Raw genomic sequence first — 27915 nt, forward strand, 5'->3', positions numbered from 1 at the left:
GTGAGGAGGGAGGCGTGAGGAGGAGGGAGGAGGGGGGAGGGGGGAGGAGGAGGAGGGTGGCGTGAGGAGGAGGGAGGAGGGAAGAGGAGGAGGAGGGAGGAGTGAGGAGGGGCAGGGAGGAGGAGGGGGGAGGAGTGAGGAGGAGGAGGAGGGAGGCGTGAGGAGGAGGGAGGAGTGAGGAGGAGGGCGTGAGGAGGGAGGCGTGAGGAAGGAGGAGGAGGAGGGAGGTGTGAGGAAGGAGGAGGAGGAGGGAGGAGTGAGGAGGAGGAAGAGGAGGAGAGACAGGCGATTGAAGACGTTTGAAAGGACTTAAAGAACTGGATCTTTTTAGTGGATTCAAACTAAGTAATGAACAGCCACTGATTTTTATAAACACACCAAGAACAGGGGATGCGTAGTTAAAAAAATAATTATGTTGATTAATATTTTATTAATGTTGTGGTGTTTCCTGTTCTTAGTCTGCTACGGTGCTCCGAGGCTTTTATTGTGAAAAGATTGCTATTAGTTAAGAGATTTATCTGAGGGGATCAGAATATGTCGGCAGCTGGTCTGATGGGGGACATATTTTCTAACATGATGCATTTTTCATAAATGTTTTGTTTTTTTAATCTGTATTCATGTGCATTTTGTCGGGGAGTATTTCAGGGATGGTTGCGTAAAAGTAAAATAAAGATGTTGAATGTCCCGTTATTTATCTCCGGGTGATTTGCTGCCCTCTAGTGGTCGTTGTTAGGTGCCGCGTCGCGCATGGGTCATTCAATCACAACGAAATAGTGCAAACCAATTACCTTTTATTATCATAATACCGAGTACCATATTAGTATCAACCTTGACAACACTGGGTGTTTAACATATTTCTTTTACACACGACATACTGTGGTCAGGTAAGACAAACCAGCCATGAAAAAAACATTCAATTTCCACCAACTGAAAACAATCAACAGACAGACAACAAAATCTAAAACTCCGGTTTTGTCGTTTCTCTTGGTGTATTAAAAGTAGGGTTAAATATTGAACAACTTGTGAGCTCCATTTAAAATGATGTTTTTGTCTGTCTCTCATCTGTAAACCAAATGGACTACAAGAGGGAATCTGTTTCTCTCCGAGGTAAAGCTAAACTGTTTTAGAGGGAGGGAAGGCATTTTGTGGTCTTTTGAATTAGAATTCCAGGAACCAAATGTAACCCAACCATCGCTTTAATACAAGCATTCCCTTTAAATGCACGTTTGTCAGAGATCTCAGACTCAGATGGTGAAATGTGACCGGACATCAACCCTGTCCATTACAAGGGGGTCAATGTGTGATGGATACCAACACTGTCCCAGACACGAGGTTCATGAATGACCGGACATCAACACTGTCACGGGTTCGGCGCCTGAAAAACGTGAGGGATCGCCTTCGTCTGAACAAGAAGAAGTTAAAAAGTACGGAAAGGCTGGTGTGCATAGTAGTAGAATAAACTCTGTTCTAGGTAATGTTTATACAACAGTACTATACCATCTACTACGTAGTGCCGTTACGGTTGTTATATATAACACAGGCGTCTGCTCTGAGCCAATGGGAACGTTAACCGGAGTGTTCATTAGCTGTGCTCCAGGCGGTCACCGCTCCGAGAGCCTTTGTGACATCCCAGGCGGGAGAGAGCGTCCGCCCGGACCGGGGTCCTGATTGCACGGCGCCCCCCGTTTGCGACCTCACATGTGCGTTTGTGTGCAGGAGAATAACAAGTATTTCCAGGAAACAGTGAAACGCTCCTTTTAAAGTGACGAAAGAGGTGGTAGGAGGAGAGGTCATAGAGGGTGGAGGGGGGGATATAAAGTCTCCTCAGGACAATACAGCAGCCCAGCCTTGAGAACTACACCAGACGAGAAGGGTTTCCAATAAAAACATTCAGAGCCATTGAATATGCGGTGCGGGAGGGCTAGGAGAACGTAGCCTGCAGTTAGCGCAGGGTTCCGATAGGTGAGGACAAGAGGGGAAAGCGAAGCAAGGCGAATTCAGATGGTATAGGCAGAAGAACAGCACCACCTTGTGGCGGGATAGGGCAGAGCAACGCAATAACGGCAGAAGGGACTTTAACACAACAGGAAAAATACAAACACATACATTTCCTCTCCTCCACCATCTCTCTCCTCTCTCTGTGGTTCCGCTCGGTTTCTTCCAAGATTGTCCCGCAACATCATGTTCGGTCGATAGTTAAACAATAATAAACAATGTGTAAATGAGCTACTTCTATAGATACTGGCTACTGGACTAACAGCCAACTGAACGTTAACAATGGAAGCCGATGGACTCCACAGAGTGAGATACTGTGTCGTCTGAGAACGTTTCTCCAGGTTCTTGTCAAGTTGTCCATAAGTCCGCCATGGGCATCTTGGTTCAAGCTCCTCCCATATTTTTGACAATTTAAACGTCTTTTTAAATGTACTTTATAAAGGCTTCCATCCCCTGGTTATATTCCAGTTGACCGTGGGAGTTGTAGTCATCACTCCTACCGCTAAACAGACATGTCTATGTTACTTATAAAGGCTTCAATACAATCCTGTATTCCAACCGACCGTGGGAGTTGAAGTGTTGTTTCCATGACTCTAAAGCGCTAAAGAGTCAGTCGCCGCGGTTTCTACCAGCGGTGGCCCAACGTCAAGACAGTGCATTGTTTCAGCGTCCAAACGTGCCAACCGACGCTAGTATCTGATCCCGCGACGCTTGATTCAAACCAACCTCAAAAAGTTCCATTTTCAAACATCGCCGACACCCGATTCAAAAACACTATATTGGGTGCTGCCTTCTCTGAGAAAGCATCGCAGCTATGCTTTCTCACAGTAGGGGGCGCCCAGTAGGGGGCGCTCAAAAGGGCCCCTCAGTAGGGGTTTCATTAGCCGCCGCTGTCACTAGCCACCGCTGAGGCTAGCCGTACCCGCCGACATCGCTAGCCGCCACCACGTCACTAACCGCCATTAGCCGCAGCCACCGTGGCTAGCCGTTGCCACCACTAGCCGCCGTCGCTAGCCACCACCTCTAGCCTTCGCCGCCGTCGCTAGCCGCCGCTAGCCATCGTCACCGTCGCTAGCCGCCACCGCTGCTGCAACTAGCTGCCGCCGCCGTCGTCGCTAGCTGTCTCCCACGCTGGCCGTCGCTAGCCACCGCCTCTAGCCTTCGCCGCCGCCGCTAGCCATCAACACCGTCGCTAGCCGCCACCGCTGCTGCAACTAGCTGCCGCCGCCGTCGTCGCTAGCTGTCTCCCACGCTGGCCGTCGCTAGCCGCCGCCACTAGCCGTCGCTAGCCGCCGCCATCGCCCCTAGCCGCTAGCCGCCGCTAGAACCGGGGCTGGTAGAGGCAGACGCGGCCGCTAAGGCAGCCCGAGGCCAGCTGGCAGTGGGTGGGGGAGAACTTGGTGGTGAGCACCACGTCGCAGTGGGAGTACACCGAGCGCACCTCCCGCAGCACCGACGTGCGCACCGGCACCGAGTCCGACAGCTCGCCGCAGCGGCCGTCGAAGGCCAGCAGGCGCACGCCGTAGCCGTACGGCGAGCAGATGAGCCGGCCGTCGGGGCTGAAGCACAGCTCCTTGATGTAGCCCCGGCCCACGTTGGCCTCCTCGATGTAGTGGGTGAGGCGCAGCGAGCAGCGCGGGGAGGCGGGGGGGCGGGTGGCCGGCCCGTCCTGGAACTCGTACACGCATGTCCACTGAGGGGGGGGGCGGATAAGGAGACGAGAGGAAGAGCGGGAGGAGAGGAAGCGTGGGGGAGGGAGGGAGAGACATTGGGTGAGATGGAGGGGGGTTTGAGAGAAAGGGGGGAGGAAGGGGATAAGGAGACAAGAGAGGAAGAGAGGGAGGAGAGGGAGGTGGGGGGGACAGCAATGAAAGACAGGGAGTGGGCAGGACAGGGGAAGGGAGAAAGAGTGCAGAGAGAGAGACGTTGTATTTATACATTCAGAAGGAGCCGCAGTGAACCCAGCCTGCAGCTTCCTTGGCCTGCTCATTTTCTAACCCTGCTCCGTCTATAAGCCTGCTCCGTCCCTAAGCCTGCTCCGTCCCTAAGCCTGCTCCGTCTATAGGCCTGCTCCGTCCCTAAGCCTGCTCCGTCCCTAAGCCTGCTCCATCCCTAAGCCTGCTCCGTCCCTAAGCCTGCTCCGTCTATAAGCCTGCTCCGTCCCTAAGCCTGCTCAGTCTCTAAGCCTGCTCCATCCCCTTAGCACCGCCTCCCCCCGCCTGCCCTGGGAGCTACCCTGAGAGGAGGGAGGGTTTGCTCACAGGGCCCAGTCCTCTAATTACACCGGTCCCCTGGTCCGGGTACCACTCTACGCTCCCAGCCGGCAGGGGAGCACCGCGGGTCTCCGGGTCGCCGTGGGTTACCGACAGCCCTCCAGAATATTTAAACATCCCGACAGGACGGCAGACGGCCCGCCGCGTCTCCCCTGCCGCGCTCTCCGGGTCGGAGGGTCCAACAGTGAGCAGAGTACAGACTCACGACTCGAGAGCCGGAGCAGAAACGGACACGCAGGCACTTCTGCCCGTGTGTGTGCTGTCGGTGCTGGGGCCGGGGGCGGGCTCACCTCCTGGTCGTCCATGTTGCTGGAGCATCGGATGAGGGCGGCCCAGCCCTTGGGGTGCAGCTGCAGGGAGGTGATGCAGTTCCCCCGGTCCTTCTCCCCCGGGATCTCCGGGGTCAGCACCTCCAGGCTGTTCCTGGGGGACAGGCCTGGGGGGCAGGAAGTGACATCGTGAGAGGGGAGGTGACATCGTGAGAGGGGAGGTGACATCGTGATAGGGGAAGAGACTTTGTGAGAGGGCGGAAGTGACATCAGGAAAGGGGAGGAGACATCATGAGAAATGAGGGGACATCATGAAAGGGTAGTGACATTATGAGAGGGAAGATGACTTCATGACGTGGGAGGTGACATCATGAGAGGGGCGGAGACATCATTAGTGGGAGGAGACTTCATGAGAGGGGAGGTGACATCATGAGAGGGGCGGTGACTTCATGAGGGCATTCCGTCAGAGCAACGCCAATAATCAACGTTAATAATATTGATTATGACTAATATTGATTATTAATACGAATTCTTATCGGTGATCTTTGTCTGACCTTCTCTGTGGGGGTGGAGCTTGCTGGAGTCGTTGCCGTGGCGAGAAGATCCACTGGCCCTCGAGGCAGACGTTCCTCCATCTGGTAGAGAGAGAGAGAGAGAGAGAGAGAGAGAGAGAGAGAGAGAGAGAGAGAGAGAGAGAGAGAGAGAGAGAGAGAGAGGTGTAGAAAGAGGGAGAGAGAGAGAGAGAGAGAGGTGTAGAGAGAGAGAGAGAGAGAGAGAGAGAGAGAGGTGTAGAGAGGTGTAGAGAGAGAGAGAGAGAGAGAGAGAGAGAGAGAGGTGTAGAGAGAGAGAGCGAGAGCAGGTTAAAGACAACTAATGAACAAGCGACCAAATCAACATTCTGTCAATTATGAGCTCAGAGAGCCATCCTCTAACTCCCTGCTATGAATGAATGAAACCATGAGTGAGTGAGTGAGTGAGTGAGTGAATGAGGGCGTACCGGAGGTGAGGGGGGTTCGGCGGGCCCGCAGCATTCGGTAGCTCCCCACCTCCAGGGACTGGGTGAGGTCCAGCTGGTGCAGCAGCAGCAGGTAGCCAGAGGAGGTGGAGATCAGCATCTTGGAGCAGTCCGGGGTCAGACGCATCCGCATGAGGTAGCGCGTGTGGAAGAACTTCTTGTGGGGGCAGCCGTCCTCCGTGAACCTGATGGGGGGGAGGGGGGGGCAGACCGTGGGTTATGAAACGCTAGGGGGGCGTGGCCTGACCACAACACTCTCCTGCTCCCATTACAGAAACAAAGCTTCCTACAGGGCAAAATATTACTGATTCATTATTTGTGTCCTATTTCATTCAAAGTAAGGGACTGTAGGGGATGACACACGGACACACACACACACACAGTCAAAGAAACACATGCACACACAGTCAAAGACACACACACACACACAGTCAAAGACACACACACACACAGTCAAAGAAACACACACACACACACAGTCAAAGAAACACACACACACACAGTCAAAGAAACACACACACACAGTCAAAGAAACACACACACACACAGTCAAAGAAACACACACACACAGTCAAAGACACACACACAGTCACAGACACACACACACACACACAGTCAAAGAAACACACACACACACAGTCAAAGACACACACAGACACACACAAACACACAGTCACAGACAGACAGACAGACAGACAGACAGACCTGTTGGTGTCCCAGGTGATGACGTTGCCGTCAAAGCCCGAGGTGACCAGCAGCCGCGTGTTGGTGTCGTATTCGATGTTCTTCACCCAGCTGGCGTGGCCGTGCAGCGTGCACACTTTGGCGTTCAGCTTCCTCAGGTCCCACAGCGCGACGGTGGTGTCGTCCGAGCAGGTGGCGAACAGCCGGTTGTCCAGGAACCTGGGACAGGAAACGGGAAGCGGTCAGACGGCACGTCCCAGTTGTGCGGCCAGGACCGTGGGACCTTGCGTTGTGTTGGGATTCATAAAGTTGTGTTGCTCGTGTTGTGTTGTGTTTTTTAGGATGGTTCAGAGGTTAGAGTGGGACTCTCAGACAAAGAGCTGTGGGTTCGAACCCCGAAGTCCATCCTTTAGCGATCCCCTAGCCCCTACCTGCTTCTTAGTGATCTGGATCCACGTCTAACCCCTACCTGCTCCTTAATGACATGGATCTGGATCCACGTCTAACCCCTACCTGCTCCTTAATGACATGGATCTGGATCCACGTCTAACCCCTACCTGCTCCTTAATGACATGGATCTGGATCCACGTCTAACCCCTACCTGCTCCTTAATGACATGGATCTGGATTCACTGCTCTAAACAAAACAGTCATTGGAGAAGTGTCTATTAAATAACCAAGTGTTGAAGAGTGTTGTGCTGGTAAGAGTGCTGTGTGTTTACTGTTTAGTGTTGTTCACGTTGTGTTCTTGTGTAAGTGAGTCTTGTGATTCACACAGTCTTCCCTTCTATAGTGTTGCTAGTGTTCGATGTGGTGCTGTGTGTTGTTTTTGTCTACATACTATGTTTATTGTGTGTTGTTGGGTACTTGGTGTATCTGCTGTGTCCATAGTGTGTGGTTGGGGTTGTTGTTGTTGTTGTGTACCTGATGTTGTTGACGCAGTCTTCGTGCGCCTCCACCAGGGTCTTGATGTGTTTCGATGAGACTGGGTCAAACAGCAGCACCTCTGTCTGCTCACAGGCCACGGTTAGCACAGACCTACAACACACACACACACACACACACACACACTTAGTCGTTTAACGTTGACTACATATCCATGACACCGACGGTGTCCGTTTCTTACAGTTTCTGCATTTCTCTTCGACCCAAACACCAACATCCGTCTCCATCCTTACCCGTCCGGAGAGTATTCCAGGTTAAAAACAGCTCCGTGAGTCTGAGTGCTCAGGTTCAGAGAGTCCGCGGCCGGGCTCATGGAGCAGTACAAGTTCGTCATCGCGTTGAAGTTGTCCCTGGCCGGGTCCACAAAGAGACCCCGTCTGATAGTCCTGCTGTTCAGATACAGGAACAGCCCGTTCCCGCTGGGCTGCACCATGGAGGTGGCCCCGCTGCCTCCCTCTGCCGCCTTCGGCTGCTGGGTGGCGGTGGACGGGCACCGGGCGTCCGGCACCCAGGCTGTGCTGGTAGAAGTAGTGGTGGAGGTAGTGGTGGAGGCAGCGACTTCTCCCGCAGGGGAACTCGCACCGCTGCGCTCACAAACGTCCTCGCGAACCCGTCCAGCGCTGCTGTCCGCCGCCTCGGCCCCCTCATCATCACCATCCTCTTCATCGTCATCGGCGCGGTCCTCTCCTTCGGGGTCCCCGGCTCGGTGCCCTGCACTACGGTTTGCGTCGTCCTCGTCCTCCTCCTCCCCGTCGCTCTGGTGGTCTTCTTGCTCGGAGCTCATCGCGGCTCCTCCAGGGTCCAGGGACCCGTTTCGCAGGGTCTCCCTTCGGCAGCTTAAAGCAACAGCGACGCCAGAAGACGCACGGTGCCAGTGGATACTGGCCCCCCACCAACACAGCCCGGTTTACGGGGAGTTCTAGGCCTAACGGCTGATGTATATCGTGGGGAGTTTATTGTGTTGACAGAATCGACTCTGGTCTGCTCCGGTTGTATCGTAAACAAATGCCGAGCTAAATGACGTGACGGGTTTCCGGTTCCTTGTGTGCTCAAAGGTCAGCGCGCAGGGCGTGCTGCCCCCTGGTGGATAAATGGTGCAAGTTCAAACACTCTGCACAGCGACACCACCTGCACCGGCCGGCATCTGTGTAGATTTATAACATAACGATGGATTTTAAACGTAGGTATAGCAACGGAGGTTTTCTCGACTATTTATGGATTCAGTAAAAAGTTATTATTATAATATCCCTATTTTATTTAGACTGGCGTAGCTTTAGTTCGGTAAGGGTCTGAAAGCTCCGAATCTTTACTTTAAGTTCTAAGCTTGCATGTTATTTGTCTATTCCTATTAGTGAACAATCAATTGTTACAAAAATGCCATCTCATAACCCCTTATCCTATTTTTCGTCGGTCTTTTCGCCCTGGGCGCCGCGGGACCACCAGAGACGCGGCGTTAAGCACTGTGGTCGGTCTTGGCACGAAGAGGCACCCTGATGACAAAGCAACGCAAGACGCTGTATGCAAATTCTCCCGGGGGCAAGCCGTGACAGAGGGTCCATATTACTGCAGATCAAGCGGTGTTCACTGCCGCTGGAATGTTTTATTGCCGAAGCCAATATAATTACTATTTTCAGGTTGCATCGACGGCTGCTTTTCTGTCGCCATACGGCCGGATGTACACATCCCCCAAAAAACAACAGTGTATATAACGTTTAGATAACATTCCGCACTCATTGAACTGTGCTAAAGACACCCTTAGAAGAAGCTGAATTGAATTCACATTAAAGTAAAACCACTGATGCACTTTGCCTTGATCTTTTCAAGGATGAGGCTTCAGTTGAGTATACCGTTTATTCAAGTAAGATAAAAAAGCAAGCGGCTACGTTTTTGCACAGGGAGATTCGAACCACTCGTCTAATGAGCCGCTCTAATTGTCCACCGAGCTAGGGTGTGTGTGTGTGTGTGTGTGTGCACATTTATACAGATGGCTCCTCCTCTGGTGTTCCATAATAGATGCCTCCGACCAAGGGCGTAGGAACCGGGGGGGGACGGAGGGGACGTGTCCCCTCCAATATTGGAGACAGGCACATTTGTCCCACCTAAAAATTATACCGGGGGAGAAAAATATTTTATTTTATTTTGAAAGCGCAACACAGCGTCTTGTCACCGCTTCTTATTCTAAAAAACTGGATGAATGAGCGTGCAATTAAAGAATTGATTTGATATTAATCAGTTCATTACTGCCATTCAAAATGTGTTTTCCTTTACATTTACAAATGTATCTTTTTAGTAGAATAAAATATATTTGTGAATTTTTTCAGTGTAGTTAATTTATGACATATTTCTGTTCAAACCATTAACGGATCTGTCAGGTTTCCGATATGTGTCCCCCCCAATGTTAAACTCATTCCTACGCCCCTGCCTCCAACGAACATGACAGATCTCTTGGCCTAATAAGATCTTCAACAATGATCTGTACATGAAAACGGGAAGCCTGCCCTGAGGTGGCTATAGGACATGTGTGGAGGACGGAGCAGGCGCCTTAAGATGGACACCAACCAGGCAAAAGAACACCTGGAGCAGAACTGTGACAAGAGAGCCGGAAGAGATGAACCTGTCGTGAGGGAGAGTCCCGACATGCTGCCAGGGACCGAATGCAACGGAGAGTTCTCGTTGAAGCCTTATGTCCCACAGGGGACCAAGAGGAGCCCTCCCTCTGATAGGAGCTGTGTTTTTCCACAGCTTGCACTGAGAGTTGTCTGCCATATCTGGCGATATGAGGATGGTTATATCTTGGTTGATGTTCTGCGTGTTTTAGCTGGCCGCGCCTATGGTATCGTGGAATCCGGTCCCGTAACCAACCCTTTTGTTAAGGGGAGGCGAAAGGCGCAATGCTTTGACGTATAGCCAACCTAGTGTTCAGCTGATTATGCAAATGGGTTATGTGTTAGATCATTTGTATGTCTCAGTAATATCCAGGACTCCTATCACTACAAGGGTGGCCATGACGTGTGGTGCTCAGTTTCCTTATCTTTTTGGCCCCTTGTTTGAGGTCACGCCAACTCTGTGAGTGCAAATAAGAATGTGTGTGGGATATCTTCAAAACTTTGAAGTTGAACGTGTTCAGTGAGTAATCAGGGTATAGGATGAGCTGTCATTGGTCGGAAGCCGTGGAGACAGAGCGCATAAAATGTCAGCACCTCCGAGACTTACATCATGCCAGGGCGCATGCGTGCGCATCTCTCATTTAGGTTGTTCGGGTTCGAGACGATGCACACTGTGTTAATACAAGTCATTTAATGACCCGCTGATTGATTCACTCTATACACTCACCAGCCAACACACACACACACACACACACACATGCACACACACACACACACACACACACACACACACACACACACACACACACACACACACACACATACGTGCGCACAAACACTCGGTGGAGCGAGATCCAGAGGAGCACATCAGCGCAACAGCTTCTCCCGCAGAACGAAGCAAGGATGGAAGGACCGTGGCATGCTGCCGCCCCCCTCCGCTCCGGTGGCGCATTGTGCGTGCTTTTACGCACCGTGGCCAAACCACAACCCAAAAGGACACCGCATTGTGGCCAACTCGGCATGTTCCTGATCCTCATATCGGTGTTTTCACTCATCCCAGTGGGAAAGGTCTCGTCCCATCCTCAGTGTTTGGACTTTAAGCCGCCGTTCAAACCGGCGTTCCACCTGGAGTTCTGCTCCCAGTACGAACTGCTAGGCTGCTGCGACCAGGACGCGGACAACCTCATCGCGGAGAGATACTGGGATATCATCGAGTACCTGGAGGCCGAGGGCTCTGAGCTCTGCGATGCCATGTTGAAGGAGGTCATGTGCCAGGTAGATAGAACTTTTAGACTCAGACACTTCGGTTCTTCAGACGCGATGAACTACATACAGCCGGCTCTTGGCATCGTCCCAAGCCTTCTACATGTCTCAACTCAAATACAATTATATAACTATATCCGCTATAATTACAAATATATATATTTGAAACAATGGTATTACAAGTTATTGCTATGACTTCATAGTGCTCAGATTATAATTCACCTAATTTCTAGAAGACGCGCAGTAGAGATTTGTTTGTGTTATGAACATTTTAACGAATCACAGATCCTCGGTTTTTCTATAAATAACTACTAGAGTACTAACTAAAGAATATGTCTTGCTGTGTTCACTTGCAGCACTTGATCAACCAGAGATCATGACAATCATGACAGGGGTTAAAATCTGTATCCCATCTTGATGAGCAGTATCTATTTATGTGTATATGTGGGTCAAACTTAACTGAAATTAAACTGAATCTCATACTATAGCTCCCCTGTTCCACAGATGGGTCGCCAAATATAAAATATAATCTACAATACAGATAAAATCATCAATATCATATGTTTTAGGTCACATGGCACCTGAAAACTCATATGTTTGGCTACTTTAATAATTATGATTGGGTTCTCTACTGTATTGAAGGCCACAAACACTGAAGAGATGTTTAAGTCAGTCTTGGGTGGAAAATAGGCTGAGAACTGCTGAGCTAGACCAATAAGTCACTCAGCAGGGGGAGGACATGTTTGGTGGCTATATTATAGGGTAGGATGTTACCTTGACGTCTGGCTCTCTAGTACTTGGCAGGCTATTGTACCTGTGACTTAGACCTTGGGTTGGTATTCCTGGTAGCAGGGGTGGTTTTGGGCACGGGTGAACCGGGCAGCCATTTTTCATGACACTTTGGGGGCGGCACAGGCACTTAAAAAAAAAGAATAATTCGCACCGCAAAGCGCTTTTCTATGATTTTTCGAATCACTGTGTGGGGAATTGGCATATTGGCGTCTTCTCTGGCTGTAGGCGCCCCTTCTCGCTGTGAAGGTGCTGTGCACAGAAGCTGTGTGAGAACAGGGCGAGACCTCGCGGGGGACAGTTCACCCCCGACGTGGTCTTCACGTGACTCTGTGGAAAGGGAAGGTTCTGGAAGGTTCTGGAAAGTTCCTTTAAGGTTCTGGAAGTTTTCTGGAAAGTTCCGTAAAGTTCTGGAAAGTTCTTGAAGGTTATGGAAGCTTCCGGAAAGTCTGGGAGGTTCTTGTAGGTTCCGGAAGGGTCTGTAAGGTTCTGTAAGATTCTGGAAAGTTCTTGAAGGTTCTTGAAGGTTCTGTAAGGTTCTGTCCCAGTGGAAGTGTTGCAGGTGTGACCCCTGGTCTCTCTCCACCCCCAAGGAGTGCTCCCCCTACGCGGCCCACCTCTATGACGCTGAGGACCCCTACACCCCCGTCCGGGAGCTCCCGGGCCTGTGCCCCTCCTACTGCTCCCGGTTCCACGGCCGGTGTGCCCACGTGGTCGGCCTGCTGACGGACGACCGGCGCCTGCTGGACGCCAGCGCCCGTGGCGCCGCCGCCTTCTGCCAGGCCGCCGGCCTCTCGGACCGAGACTACTGCTACCCCGACGTCCTCGCCGGCCTCCGGCCGGGCGTGGCCCCGGGGCCTGTGGTGGCGCCGGGGGGGGCCCCGGTGGCCGGGTGTCTGCCGCTGTGTCTGGCGGAGGCGGCCAACGGGCTGCGGAACCCGGTGCTGATGCTGCACGGCGGCGACGGCACTGGGCGCCTGTTCGTGGCCGAGCAGGTGGGCTTCGTCTGGGTGCTGCTGCCGGACGGCGCCCGGCTGGAGCGGCCCTTCCTGGACCTGAGCGGCGCGGTGCTGACCACGCCCTGGCTGGGCGACGAGCGGGGCTTCCTGGGCATGGCGTTCCACCCGCGGTACCGCGACAACGGGCGCTTCTTCGTGTACTACTCGGTGCTGGCCGGCGGCCGGCTGGAGCGCGTGCGCGTCAGCGAGATGAGGGTGTCGGAGCGCGACCAGAACATGGCCGACCCCGGCTCTGAGAGGTGGGGGTTCGGCGTGGGAAGGTCTCGTCCGCCTATGTCCATTCAGTCACTTTATTACTCGTTGTTATGGAGCTCGGTTAAAAAAGTGCTGCATAAAACACTGTATATAAGAATATATTCGTAGGTAAAGGTTAATCGTCTCAATTATGTAACAAATTCCAGTATATTGTTATTTTACTCATCTGGGTCTGTGGCCCCAAAGGTACGTCCACAGGGGAGTTACTGCGTGACGTTACGGAGAACCCTGCAGAACAGGGGGTGTCTTGGGAGAAGGCCATACAGTGGGTCATTAACGCCTCAGGTCTCCCCAGGGTGATCCTGGAGATCGACGAGCCAGCAGCCAACCACAACGGGGGCCAGATCTTGTTTGGTCTGGACGGATTCCTTTACGTCTTCACCGGGGACGGAGGCAGGGGCGGGGATCCGTTCGGGAGGCACGGAAACGCGCAGAACAAGTGAGTCACAGCTCAGGTTGGGGAGCCTTCAGCTGAGGAGGCTCAGGGCGGGGACGGCCGAACAAGATGGCTGCTATCCTTCTCAGGGCTCTGAGGTCATGGTGGTCAACTGATTGATATGTATACTATCTCTTAATGGTTCCCAACAAGAATTACGTTCCGCAAAACTGTACATTGTTATTAAGTGTTGTGAATGTTTACAAAAGTTCTGAGGAAGATTTGAGAGAATTTTGAAAAAGAGTTTAGTACGTTTTCTGAAAGTGTTTTAAAAAGTTAAAGAAATGTCCTGAAACAGTTTCTTTATCAGAACGTCTTGCCCTAAACCTTGATTCTTCCGTCCGGACTCAGGAGTGCTTTATTGGGTAAAGTCCTTCGTATCGACGTGGACGGCACGGACACCAGTGGGCGGGGATACCGGGTCCCGCCCGACAACCCCTTCCTGGGCGAGGCGGGCGCCCGTCCGGAGGTGTATGCCTACGGGGTGCGCAACATGTGGCGCTGTTCGATGGACCGCGGGGACCCCAACGACGGCCACGGCCACGGCCGGATCTTCTGCGGCGACGTGGGCCAGAACCGCTATGAGGAGATCGACGTCATCGAGCGTGGTGCTAACTACGGGTGGCGCGCCAAGGAGGGCTTCGAATGCTACGACCGCGAACTCTGCCACAACCCCTCCCTCAGTGAGTAGAAGGCTCGTGATTGGTCAGTTGGAAGGTCTGACCGGATGGTCTGATTGGATAGAGGGCAGAGAGCATTTTTCTGTGTGTGTCACAAAGTTGTACGTTTTCACGCCCTTAAATTCATAGAAAAAAAACTTTTATTTGATTTGATTTTTGCTGCTGTAGCAGCCGGATTTCCCTTAAAGGATAAATATAATGTTATCAATCTTATCTGATTTTAATGTAAATAATTGTTTTAATGCCTAAAATAACCAACCTACAATATTTTAACAAGGCCATATTGTTTGGTTGTTTGTCGGTTGGTGCCCGTTGGTGCTGGAGACCGTCTCTAACCACTGACTCCTCCCTCCAAAGAGGATGTCCCGCCCATATTTGCGTACGACCACAGTGTTGGCAAGTCGGTGACGGGCGGGTACGTGTACCGAGGCTGTGAGTCGCCCAACCTCAACGGCCTCTACCTGTTCGGAGACTACATGAGCGGGTAGGCATGAGGACCTCCATCCAGAACGTTCAATCGATCGTCATCTGTTAACACTGCCGGTCGCCCAGTGTTGGGACCGAGAGATGGCCGATTGAGAGTCATTTCAGACAATTACATGTTTTTTGTAATGTCAATAGTCGCTCTGGTTTTATAATGTAATTAATATTTGTTTTTTTTTGTTTTTCTTTTGAGGAACATGGTTTGTCGTCCCATCTAAAATGGTTAAAAGCGATGACGTTCTGTGAGGTACTGGGATGTTGAAACGCTGTTTATTCTAAATTAATGACTTGTTTTAGTCAATGAAAGTGCATTACAGACCTCAACGCACTCTTCAGGACAGATCTTCTCATTGTAGTCTATGTAAAAATGTTTTTGTATCTCAATTTCTCTTCCTGGTTAAATAAAGGATAAATACAAATAAATAAATAAATAAATATGACAATGTCAAACAATTTCACATCTGTAACCGCCTGAACTTACAAGGGACACATGTCCTAGCGAGAGCAAGAGGGTACGTGTACAGACGATAATGATAACCGCGAATAATAATAATAATAATAATAATATAATAATAATAATAATTAATAATAATTAATAATAATAATAATAATCAGCTTCCCGGGTCCCCCAGGAAGCTGATGGCTCTGCAGGAGGACCGGTCCACGGGCCGCTGGACGGAGAGGAGCGTCTGCATGGGGCACAGCAGCACCTGCTCCTTCCCAGGGCTCATCAACCACCACCACAAGTTCATCATCTCCTTTGCGGAGGACGAAGCCGGTAACCACCTCTTGATTCAAAAATGTACTTATTGCAAACAGAATAGGTCAAATAAAATGGGTTTGGTGGATAACATATTGTCAGTCCAAGTTGAGTGTGCTAATAATTGGACAGCAGAGGATATGGTGATGTTTTGTTAAAAAGTGTCTTTCTATGCTGATGATACTCTACTGTTTCTACAGGGGAGCTGTATTTCCTCGCCACTTCCTACCCCAGCACCAATTCTCCATCTGGGGCGGTCTTCAAGTTTGTGGATCCGTCCAGGTGAGGTTTTATCACCATCCAGGTGAGGTGTCTGGTATCCATACGGCCCCACCAACTGGCCTTAAGTACTCGGCGAATCAACCAAAAATTCTATGGGTTTATTCATTGATACATTGGGGTATCTGTATAGATTCTGAATTTTGGTCATTTCTCAAAGGGCTCCAATGAAACCAGGAAAAATAGCAAGCGTTTTGCGTTTGTTTGCATATGATCAGCAAGTGATGTCTTCTTATAAAGTATCAGTAACAAATCTAATGTTTAGGTCACTCAACAGTTATGGTACCAAAGAAATGGAAGATACAAAATCTGCAGCTTAGGTCCCTAATGATACACCGCAGTTTGAACTGAAAAAAACATGAACTGATCAGGCTTTTTTGCCACTCCTGTTTGATTGGTCATGTCTGCAGGAGAGCTCCGCCTGGGAAGTGCCAACAGAAGCTACTCCCAGTCAAAGTGAAGGGCAAGAAGTTTGCCTTTGTTCCCAGGGAAGGTATGCCTCCCATCCTCATTACCCGCCAACTTGCCTGTTACTCCAGGCCACTCCGGACACATACCCTGAATGTTCTGGTCCCGATCGCCACAACGGGAATAAGCTTTTAAAAGAGCCATTTGTTGTGCAGTCTTCAGAAAGTCAAACCTTTTGGCCTTAATTGAATGTGTGTTCCACTGCAAAATTGTTAAACATTACTGAGGGCCAGCTTTCTTTTTTAACATAAGATGTAGTTTTAAAATGCAAGCAAACTAAAATGAATGCATTTCAAAGCATTTAGATATTTTTTCCGTAACATGTATGACCCATAACGTACGGAAAAATCGTTCTTTAGAGTTTAACGCGGAGCGCCGACAAATCTCCCACTGACCAACAACACGTGTGTGTCTTTTTCAGCAACTCTGTTGGACGCCGGGGTGAAGCCCACACGACCTCCGCCAAAAAAAATTAAATTCGCCACCAAGCCTCCACCTCCAAGAACTACCAAACCTGCCTCCACCCCCACCCAACCACCAGCTACTAGCACTGCCAAACCTACGTCCACAAGAACTCCCAACCCCACTACAAGAACCTCCACCCCCACCCTCTCCCCAGCCCTAAGCTCTGTCGAACCCACCTCCACCTCCACCCCCACCCAGTCCCCGGCCCCAAACTCTGTCGAACCCACCTCAACTTCCATCTCCACCCAGTCCCAATCCCTAAGCCCTGCCGAGCCTATCTCCACCCCGACCCAGTCCCCGGCCCCAAACTCTGTCGAACCCACCTCCACTTCCATCCCCACCCAGTCCCAATCCCTAAGCCCTGCCGAGCCCCCCTCGACCCCCACCCAGTTTCAATCCCTTATCCCCCCCACTGTCGTCTTGTGGCCTGTGAGCGCTTCTTTGGTTAGCGTACCAACAAAGGGCTCTTTAAAGACAAGAGCCAAGTCCAAGAAGGCGAGAAATCGAAAAAGAAAGAACAGAAAAAACTCACTGTCAAAGATTAGAAGAACCAACCGGCAACAGAAACAGCCAAGGCGAAAGGCCAAAGAAGACTTGTTTGCGACCAAAAGACAACAAAGTCAACCGGCAAGATATTATTTCAAATAGTCGAGCAAAAGTTGCACATGATCAAGGTTGAAATAAACTCGGTGGAACTTTGTGAAGCAAAATGTAAGCAGAGATTCTGAGATCCTTTCCAATATAAGCGGGAAAACGTTGTTGAGAACTTCAAAACACAGAGGCAAACACAGGAGGTCCGGTATACCCAATCAGCTTTTCCTTAAAACTCCTTTTCCTTTTAAATAATCATAGCTTTCGGATATTTCTTTACCTTGACATGCAATCAGTGTTTGCCATCCATGTTTTCCGGTGAAAACCCAACGTTGCCTTGGGCTACAGCGGATGGAATTCTGTGTAATTACATGTGACCTATTTTGGAACATGCGATGATGCGACCCATTCGCTAATCGCTGGTCCCTGGGTGTTTGAAGGTGTTTCATACACAGCCAGGGGATACAAATAGCATTTGTTAAGTTGGCTTTTTAAAGGCTTTCAATTACATTATTAATTATTACATCATTATTACATTATTATTGTAGGCAGAGCTCCGAAATGACTCTAACTAACTAACACTAACTAACTCTGTTACATCACTAAGCATGTGATATAAATAAACATATGTGGACTGATGATTGTTATTGTGTGTGTGTGTGTGTGTGTGTGTGTGGTGGCCCCAGGAATGTCTCGGTCAGGCAGTAATTAGCCTCCCACACGTCACGGCTGGTTGAAAGCCCGGAAGGGCATTTATTCGTAGTGAAACAGAAAACCGCGTGAATGAGGATCCAACGCGGGGAAAACGATAATCATACTGTGGCTCCGTGAGCCATGAAAAAAGGGGACAATGTTCTGGTCCCTCCGGAAGAGGGAGGTCGATCCCGTCTGTGGCTCCGATTTACGGCGGTCGCCCCTTGGCCGGCGTGCGTCCTCCTTTGGATGTGCCGGGGACGGCTCAGTTAAATCCTGTCGTCCTCTCGCCCTCTCGTCCGTACGGGGTTCTGGGGGTTCTCTGGTCCTCCCGTGTCTCCAACTCTGCTTAAGGACAGGAGACACAGCCTTTTAAAGGGTACCTCTTCCTCCTCCTTCCCCGCCGCAGGTGTTCTCTATCTGGCCGATTAGGGTGACGTAATGGACGCCCTCTGGCTCCGTCTGCTGGATATGGGCGGTACACGCCCTCCACCACCTCAACATGGGCCACCCAACCCGAGGGGTTGGGGACAGGTTGCCACAGTGCGTACAGTACAAGAGACTCTTGGCTGTTCAACTTCAAGCTCAACGCCAAAATCGAACTTCCTGTGTTTTCGATACTTCACAAAGTACATATCTAGAGACTAAATCCCTCAGTATTCAAAGTCTAACCCGTACCTACTCCATAATGACCGGTCTGTCACTGTCTAACCCCTACCTGCTCCTTACAACCTGTCTCTCACTGTCTAACCCCTACCTGCTCCTTAACGACCTGTCTCACTGTCTCACCCCTACCTGTTCCTTTGTGACCGGTGTCTGTACTGTGCGGCCCCTACCTGCTCCATACGACCTGTCTCTGTAGTCACTGTGTAGCCCCTACCTTACCTCGAGTTCACGGTCATTCACTTTGGATACACCTGTCCATTAAACCAACACATCAGGCGATTAACGCCTGACAGAAGGAGGGTGCTTGCAATGAAGTCGCATAAACTCTATTTTAAAAATCAATGCATTAAAAGACATTTGAAGAATGAAACAGACAATCACACCAAACACAAACAAACAAGACAAATTAGGATTTAATTTTTGGCTTTAACCCCATCAACATGGACCCGTGATATCATAACCCCGTGGAAGTAGGCATGCCCCCCCCCCAGTGGTGGCGTCCCGAATCCACAGGTGGGGACCAGCCGATCAGTTCTCTTTCTAGACTCTGTAGCCATGAAGGTAATTACACCAACGCGGCTCCAGACGGTCGTTTAGCTTTACTGCAGGCCCCAGGGGCCACTCGTTTGGATACAACTGTTGGTGCCTACCTTTTCCCCTCAAATTACCCTTCTTACAAAAGGTTCTGGTTCTAAGATTGGATGTTTTGCTAGCTTTTGTTTGAAGACTAGCTACTAACCGTGTGTAGTCCTATAAATTGCACGGTGTCATCAATGCTTCAAAAGGTTGGATGTGTATGATGTGCTATTATCATGAATGTAGGCCTGTTGTCTTATCTTACATCTCTTCCTCCTTTAAAAGTGAAGAAAATACAATAACGTTTTGCCGCCACCTAGTGGATGATCTTGTACACGACATCTCCAATCTGCAACTTACCCGTCTTCTTGACGATGAAAAGCTGTCCAAACAACGGCGCAGCTTTGTAGATTTTCCTCTCAGATGGCTTGCACTAACGATATCTGGAGAAACCAAGTGATAAATGAAACCAAATTTGTCTCTCAAATACTCAAAGAGTCCAAAATCTTGGATTTGATATTCAGCCTTTCTATCTCCTTCCTGTTTATCACACCCGAGGCTGGGTCGATGGTGGTTGATATGCACCTGCAACCACTGATGATATCAGATATTCCATTCAAAGGTGTGAAAACTTTGAAAAGGCATAGGCGTTGCACTGTGTTTGATTTTCTTCTCGTACATCGATTTTCCTACATAAGAAGATTTGTCTATGTTTTTGTGCTTAAAGAACACATTAATACTTTGTACCGATAACGAGAGACACATATAAATAGACTTTATTAGAAAAATATATTTGAACCTAACACAGACATGTATTTTAAGTAAACTGAAAAATATATATATATATAAAGTGCACAACCCACAAGTTCACTTTTTTGAGCGTAGTAGAAGACACCTTTTCCCTGATCTCATGCCCCTCCCTGCCGGATCCCTTTCTCTGACCCCCTCTTTTATTTCATTTCAGTGAAGAAGTTGAATCAGTACTCCTACCTTTCCCAGAGTCTTCTGGTAAAGTAAACTTCTACCTGAGTCAAGAACGTGTGTACGTTTGCCCCCCCTGATGTCGGCTCTGTACTCATGTCCGTGACTGAACTGGTGAACGGAGAGGCCCGGTGACACCAGGGTATCCTGAGGAGGAGGAGGAGGAGGTCCTTCCACCGTCTAGGGTCACTGGGTCCAGCTGGGGACACTCGTACCCACGGGGGTACGGGAAGAGGTCCAGGGGTACCTGTATAAATTTAGAGGACGTGCAGAGATTAAAAAAACGGTTCAATACATTTAAATAAGGTCAAGACTAGGAATAGAAGCAGGCCTTGCTTCCTCCATTTCTAAACACATATGCTTCCACGATAATAAAATAACTTCTTAATAATAATAATAATAATTATGATAATCATAACCCAAACTAAAACATTTGGTGTGGAAGAAGGGGTAGACCTAGCAGTGCAGCAATGGGGGGTCAGGGGGGGGGGGGGGCTATGGTTAGTCAACACTGCACTCCGGCTTTAGCAGCAGCAGCATCAGAAGTCTCACTCCATGCCGCTCACCAAACAAACCACCTACCTACCCCCCGGCGGGCGTGTCCGGATCTCCCGGCCGTCAGCGGCTCACCGGAGGCAGGCAGGTGACGTGATGGCGTGGGCTGACCTTCGGAAGGAAACTATTCCTGTCTTTGACACGGATGGTGGGCGCCGTGGCCACAGACGCCCGGGACAGCAGCTGCTAAAGCCACAGGCAGGCCGTAAGAGGACTGGATGCTCCTTCTGTCGCTGTACTGCGCTTATAGAATGCTGCAGGCGCGTGGCCGGGCGCTTCGCCAGTCCTTGCTGGCATGGTGGCGATGTTGAGATGGCGTGAGCTTTCTGATAACGAGGCACAACCTGGGAATAAGACACGACGGGGCCAGGAGGAGGAGGAGGAAGAGGAGGAGGACCAGGAGGACCACGAGGAGAGTACAGAAGGAGACGCACGGACAAACGACAGACAATGGTAGCACCGTGTTGGGATAGGAAGCGAGCAGCGGCCTGATACTCAGACTCGGCCTGTGACGATAACATGACTTTGTAGGTTTAGCGTAATGTTTATGAAGTGTTTTCCCTCAGTGGAGCCGATTAAATTTAACTAGGAATATACTTCTCTGCTTCTGCATCTTGTTGTTTCTTTATGACGTCCATGTTTGTCTTTTGTCTTACACAGGCCCTCCGTCACATCCTACTACATCAAAAGCTGACATCAAAACCCCACCCTGGTACTTACAATTAACCATGACACAATTCCTGATTTGATAGGTCATTTATTCTCACACACACACACACATATTTTACATCACCATAGATACATTCGGTGATGAATTGATCTAGACACATTCAGGATTCAAGTAAGTAGGGCTTCAATGATTAGTCGATGAATCGATTAAAGCTGCATAGGTAAGATTCGAGAGTTGTTAAGAGAGAGAGCAGACTAGGGCGGAAGAGAACACGACTATGAAAGAAAACCACCAAAGAACCTCCCCTTCCTCTGTACGTTTCTCGACCATCTCAACCTTGTCTTGCATTGATTGACAGGCAAGGTGTATTCCCCGAACTTATCAGGGACGAGATTGGTCAGAAATGAGGCGGAAGCTACCCAAAATGTTCTTAGGCCCACACAGAGGCAGGGGCAGTCAATTCAGAACAGATATTCTCACATAGCACCTCACTCATTTATAGCTGACGGGTGGCTAGACCATTTCTAAAAAATGACACTCAAATAAAAGCTCTTAAATCTTACCAACAGCCCCTTTAAGCAAGAGACAGAACATTTATCGATTGCAATTCTGCTCATCATTTGAATCATTTATCAAGTTAGAATACCCAACAGCTACTGCTTAATGCTTCGTTAATTCAAATTTGCTTGGACTATTTGGTTGAAAAGTCAAACCAGTAATCTGATTAAACAACCCTGCCATGGTCTTTAGAGTCTTTATGACTGAGAATACAACATTCCCCTTTTAGTAAAGTGTTCAGAACTCTATTGGCAGGCGCTCACCAGCATCTGAGCGGGGGCCAAGCGTGTTACGCGACAGTCATTAAAAATAGCAGAGAGAAAACGTATAACTGGATGTCGCCTCTCCGCGATCGACTCATCTGAGACCCTGGCCCCGGCAACGTGTTCGGAGGATCAGCGTGTTTCTGTCTGGTCGCCATGACGCGGGATTAACCTGGATTGTGTCGGAAAGGGGTCAGAGCAATTAGAAGATAACCGACCTGCCACGCTTTGACCCACATCTGGAGCCGCTCTGAGGATGACTCACAGCCCAGGAAACAGAGGCACTGTGGGGGGGCTCTGATGGGCGTCACACGAGGGACTCGGCAGAGCTCCAGGTGGCACAACAGGTCCGGAGGAACCAAACAGAACACAGTGATACAAATAGGACCCATCTGTGGTCATCTGTTCAGTCCGGTGTCTCAGGCCAACGATGACAGACGCGGAAGTGAGCGTTTCTCACTGGAGACCGGCCCAGTTTATGGACATGATTCCAAACGGGTCCGTAGGAAAGCTACTGCTATGAATGGATAGGATCAGCCCTTTGTGAGTGAGTTAAGGGGAGGAGGGAGATACTTGGTCTCCTCTGTCCCTACAGCTGTTTGTGTCTCAAAGAACAATCAGGTGGATGAATTGGTTGGAACCGTCTCACCTGCCGTCACTAAAACAACTGTCCCCAATAGGATTCTCAACACAACTTCCTTTAGATTCAGCCTCAAAATAATTGACGAGCCTGCCACGATGCAAACAAGGCAGTATAGCTCTTTGGTCTTAGTTATGCATGCTGTTATGTTGTGCACAACCTTGAGGTGACTGACGCACAATTATTCAAACGAAGTAGGGTTTTATCGACATTGTTTACATCCGTGGCAGGCGGGCTTCTGCCAAATGCTCTTCTTTGGCCAAATCTGTACAAGGAAGTAATTTCATCAAATGACATTGGTAACAGATGTTTTAGTGAAGCCAGGAAAGACGGTTATGATGGTTTGATCACCCAGACCGGTAATGTCCTTCAAACTGCAAATAGCACTTAATCTGCTTTTACTAAATTGAGTTGCTTTTCGCACACCCTGTTGTTCCACTGCTCGGTGACCTCCTGTCCTCCTGACTACCTCTGTACTGAATCGTGTGGTTGGGTTGGTTGTGGTCCGTCTGTATTCATGTCTGAGACCCAGTCTGCAAACCAACGTTCCCGTAAGGAGACAATAAGCCAACCCTCACTTGTATATCTCTAAGCTAGGCGCTGAAAGACAACACAAGAGCACGAACTTCAAATCCTTTAGATCAGCGTCATCGCAATTTCACCCCAAACCAATATAATTTAATTTCCGTGGATTGTCATGGACATTTGAAGCAGGAACACAAAAGCCTGGTCATAGCGGTGAGGTGTCGATGTCCCGGAGACTTGCTGACACCACACAGTCACTGCGTTGCCTCTGGTGCCCGGCCAGGCATGTCCATGTGGGGCCGGAGACATCTGTGAAGGCATCTCTTAACATCTCCTTGATTGTGAACCGCCATCATCCATCACGCTGAGCTTTTTGGTTAGGCGGATGAGTGGACTGGACTGAGGTCTGATGGGAAGGGGACTACAGTCTAGTGGGTAGGGGAGTCAGGTCTGAGGTCTGGTGGGTAGCGGACTCAGGTCTGGCGGATAGGGGTCTAGTGGGAAGGGGAGTGAGGTCTAGTGGGTAGGGGACTGGACTGAGGTCTGGTGGGAAGGGGACTGGACTGAGGTCGGGACTCAGGTCTGGCGGGTAGAGGTCTGAGGTCTTGGCCCACGCGTGAGGGAGAGAAGGGGAAGGGGTTTCGGTGGTTTCAGTGTGGACCGGATGGCGAGAGTGAACCGTGGAAGAAGATACACGCAAGTTTGTTTCCCTCTCTTCAACCTTTCCTATATTCAGTTATTCCAGTTTTATTCTGCAGCAGAAGGCAGGAGGATTAGAAGGAGGGAGGAGGAGAGGAGGAGGGAGGAGAGGATCAGACTTTCCGAGAGACGATGTCATCGTACCTTCGAAAAAAGCTGTTACTTCCTCCGAATAGTTTCGGGATTAAAGACCGGCATCTGGCCCTCACCTCAGCTTCAACCTCTCAACCTGCGCCACCTCAGAACAGCTGTTCAGGAGTCCACAGCTGTTCCGACGACCAGCTGAGAGGTTATGTTAATGCAACCGCGGATTGTTTCCAGTTTGCCATAAATTGCTCTCCGATCCGCCCGGCACGCGTGTCGGCAGCGGGGGGCGGTTGTCCGCGAGACAGGATTAATATTTACTTATGGGGTCCGGCAGATGGTGACGTCTCCTCAGGTGAGTCTGACAGGTAAGCTAATGAGCCGACCAGAGGTTCCAGCACACCTGGTGCTCCACCGCGTACCTGTGCCGTGAGTGCACCGCGTGTGTGTAATTAGATACATGGCTGCGTGTGGAGGATGTCTGCCTGCGCGTGTGTGTGGGTGTGTTTGCATGTGTACGTGTGTATAGTGAGAATGTGTGCAAAGGCACATGCGTGCAAAGGTGTGTGGGTGTGCGAGTGTGACACAGAGAGAGAGAGAGAGAGAGCGAAAGAGAGGGAGAGAGAACGTGTTGCTGTGTCTGTGGCTGTGTTGGTGTGTGTGTGTGTGTGTCTGTGCGTACGTGCGTGAACGCATGCGCCGGGGAGACTCAGCCTAACGAACCAACACATGATTCATTCCCGGCTGTCACACACCGACTCCTCTGTCAATAAGAACCACATGCTAAGCTGCTAGCTGCTAGCTGCCAGCACCCTCTCCCCCCCACCCCTCAGCGAGCGTGTCACAGGCGTCGCATGCCATCTCCGGGGGTCGGGGACGGCCCGGCTCCACGCACGTCCACGTGACGCTGAGCGGCTGGGCAGGGCCGGTCTGTCGGCCCGGGTAACGCTCCCGGTCCCGTCCGTCCGTCCGTCCGTCCGTCCTACACCGAGCTGCGTCGCTGACACCCCCTGAAGGGCGAGAACATGTGGAGCCCCCCGGCGGCGACGGAGCTGACCGTGGCGCAGTGCCGGGGGCCGCACACGCACCCCGCCGTGTCCGCCTCCGGGCCGGGATACCCCGGATACCCCGGGTAACCAAGGTAACCCACGGAGCACGGGTCCGGGCGGATCCGTGGCGGCGGGCGCCGGTCGGCCTTGAGGTAGGGGTCGGAGAAGGACAGGTTGTCGCCGGGGGACGCGGGCCCCGCCCCCAAACCTCGCGGGCGCCGGTCGCCGCGGTACCACAGGCACGAGCAGATGGTCTGGAAGTGGAGGACCTCCGTGTAGCCGCCGCGGCGCCGCGGGGGCGGGGCCCGCGCCAGGCCCGCCTCCTCTTCCTCCTCCTCCCGGCGCCCGTGCTTGGCGAACGAGGAGGAGGAGGAGGAGGAGGAGAAGGAGGAGGAGCCGGGGGAGGTCACGGTGGCGGCGGCGGCGGCGTTACCGTTGTTAGCGGCGGCGGCGTTAGCGTTCGCGGGCGGGAGCACCAGCTGCGCCAGCTCTCCCGGCGGCCCGGCCGCGCCGTCGGCCAGCCGGGCGTCGCGGCGCCGCCGCTGCGCGTCCCGCCGCTCGTCCTCGCTGTTCATGGTGAGGAAGCGGAGGACCACCAGGTTGAGGAAGGCGCCCACCACCGTCAGCCCCAGCAGGATGTAGACGAAGCAGAAGGCCACGTAGCGCGGGTGATTCTGCAGCGCCTGGTCCTTCTGCAGCGCCACGTAGTCGCCGAAGCCGATGGTGGTCAGCGTGATGAAGCAGTAGTAGAAGGCGTGCAGGAAGCTCCAGCCCTCGCTGCGGGAGAAGGCGGCGGCGCCCAGGCAGAGCGTGCCCAGGCAGGAGACGAAGCCCACCGCCACCATGTTGGCCATGGAGACGCGGGCGCGGCCCGGCGGGCGGAGGAGGAGCTTGACGCGGTGAAGCAGGTGACGCACCAGGGTGTTGATGCGCTCGCCCAGGCTCTGGAACATGACCAGCGTGAGGGGGATTCCCAGCAGGGCGTAGAACATGCAGAACACCTTCCCCGAGTCGGTGCTGGGGGCCGCGTGGCCGTAGCCTGCGCGCACACACACACACACACACACACACACACACACATGGGGGTAAGTACACACGTAGGAATACACACACAAACACACACACAAACACACATATGAATAAATATACACATCTATAAATACTTACACACACATGTATATATAAATACACACACACACACACACATGTACATAGAAATACATTCACACACACACAATGATGTAGATATAAATACACACACACGTACATATAAGTACATATAAATACATACACACACACACATTTGTATATACACATATATAAATACATACACACACATATATAAATACACACACACATATATAAATATACACATATATAAATACATACACACACATCTATATATAAATACATACACACACACATATAAATACATACACACACATGTATTTATATATAAATATAAACACACATATATATATACAGTATATAATACGCAAAAACACCCACACCATACAGGATATTTATATCTCTGTTAACAGATGCACATCGGTGCTCCAGGTTGGTGGCCACAATTAAACACACACTCACACACACATACAAACAAACACACACACACACACACACACACACACACTTCACACCCACTCACACACCCACACACACAACACAAAAACACCACCCCAACACACACTACACTCACACACCAGATACACACACACACCCCCACACACACACCCCACACACTCACCCACACACACACAAACACCACACATAAACACCCCACACACTCACCCACACACACATACCACATTAACACTCACACACACAGAAACATATGTGTGGCGCACACACACACACACATACACACACACATACACACACACACACGCACACACACCTATCTACAATTTATAAACATATTGTTATGTGATAATTATGATATATTTGTCAGTTGTTGATTTGAAATCACTGATACACAGTGGGCTACTTAGCACTTCTATCATCTTCCTTGTGAAGCTATTAACCCGAACGAGGCTCAATCCCAACAATGACCCCCAAAGGTGAACAAATCCGACCATAGTGTTCCATCATCATCTCCGTACCGGAGGACCTGTCACCTGCATTAGTGTAACTATCAGAGATGACGAACGCATTCAATCCACCTCAAGCTCCACCTTGTGCTTACCTATGGTCGTGATCACAGTGATGGCGAAATAAAAGGAGCCCGCGAACTTCCACTGCACACCCGCCTTGTGGGGCTTCAGCTGCAGCACCACGAGCTCGAGCTCCTCGAAGTTCGCCCGGCTCAGGTTGAACCGGCGGAGGAGCTCGTTTCTCCGGGCGTCCAGCCGCCGCTTCTGGCTCCTCTCGTGGCGGGACTCGAGCGTGTCGAACACGGCGGCGCCGACGACCAGGTAGGTCAGGATGCTGACGATGAGCGCGAGGGTCCTGGCGTTCTGCCGCTTCATCCTGCGCGCGTCAGAGCAGAGACCCCGACCGACCCCCGCTCTCTCCGCGCGCGAGCAGAGAACTGAGCCGCCTCGACGCGACCCGCTGATTGGCAGGGGGTGTGGGGATGGGGGGGGGGGGGGGGGGGGGGGGGGGGGGGGGGCGGGGGAGGGTGGGAGGGGGATAGAAAGAACAAACAAACCGGGGATCCCACGCGCAGCCTGTACTCGG

The 27915-nt window shown here is 51.0% G+C and overlaps 3 protein-coding genes across 3 annotated transcripts; 1 reads left to right on the plus strand and 2 right to left on the minus strand.

Annotated features, from left to right (window-relative positions):
• Positions 1-222: 222 nt before the first annotated feature.
• Positions 223-8169, minus strand: wdr32 (WD repeat domain 32). Its single transcript, XM_079752748.1, has 7 exons — positions 7414-8169; positions 7160-7273; positions 6258-6455; positions 5535-5737; positions 5092-5172; positions 4559-4704; positions 223-3688 (listed from the first exon to the last, which is right to left on the minus strand). The coding sequence occupies exons 1-7, from the start codon at positions 7962-7964 to the stop codon at positions 3317-3319; spliced, it is 1665 nt and encodes a 554-aa protein (XP_079608874.1). The 5' UTR covers positions 7965-8169; the 3' UTR covers positions 223-3316.
• A 2637-nt stretch (positions 8170-10806) lies between these two features.
• On the plus strand, positions 10807-24399 carry hhipl2 (HHIP-like 2; the record flags this gene model as incomplete). The annotated part of the gene is made up of 9 exons (XM_079752226.1): positions 10807-11061; positions 12432-13096; positions 13408-13551; positions 13900-14231; positions 14586-14712; positions 15344-15489; positions 15672-15753; positions 16161-16243; positions 24344-24399. 9 exons carry the CDS (start codon positions 10807-10809, stop codon positions 24397-24399), a joined length of 1890 nt encoding a protein of 629 aa, XP_079608352.1.
• A 767-nt stretch (positions 24400-25166) lies between these two features.
• Positions 25167-27704, minus strand: kcnk3b (potassium channel, subfamily K, member 3b; the record flags this gene model as incomplete). Its single annotated transcript, XM_079752227.1, has 3 exons — positions 25167-25583; positions 25644-26272; positions 27422-27704. 3 exons carry the CDS (start codon positions 27702-27704, stop codon positions 25167-25169), a joined length of 1329 nt encoding a protein of 442 aa, XP_079608353.1.
• Positions 27705-27915: the final 211 nt, after the last annotated feature.

Source organism: Pollachius pollachius, assembly GCF_949987615.1.
Source record: "Pollachius pollachius genome assembly, chromosome: 15".
In the NCBI taxonomy this organism is placed as follows: Eukaryota; Metazoa; Chordata; class Actinopteri; order Gadiformes; family Gadidae; genus Pollachius; species Pollachius pollachius.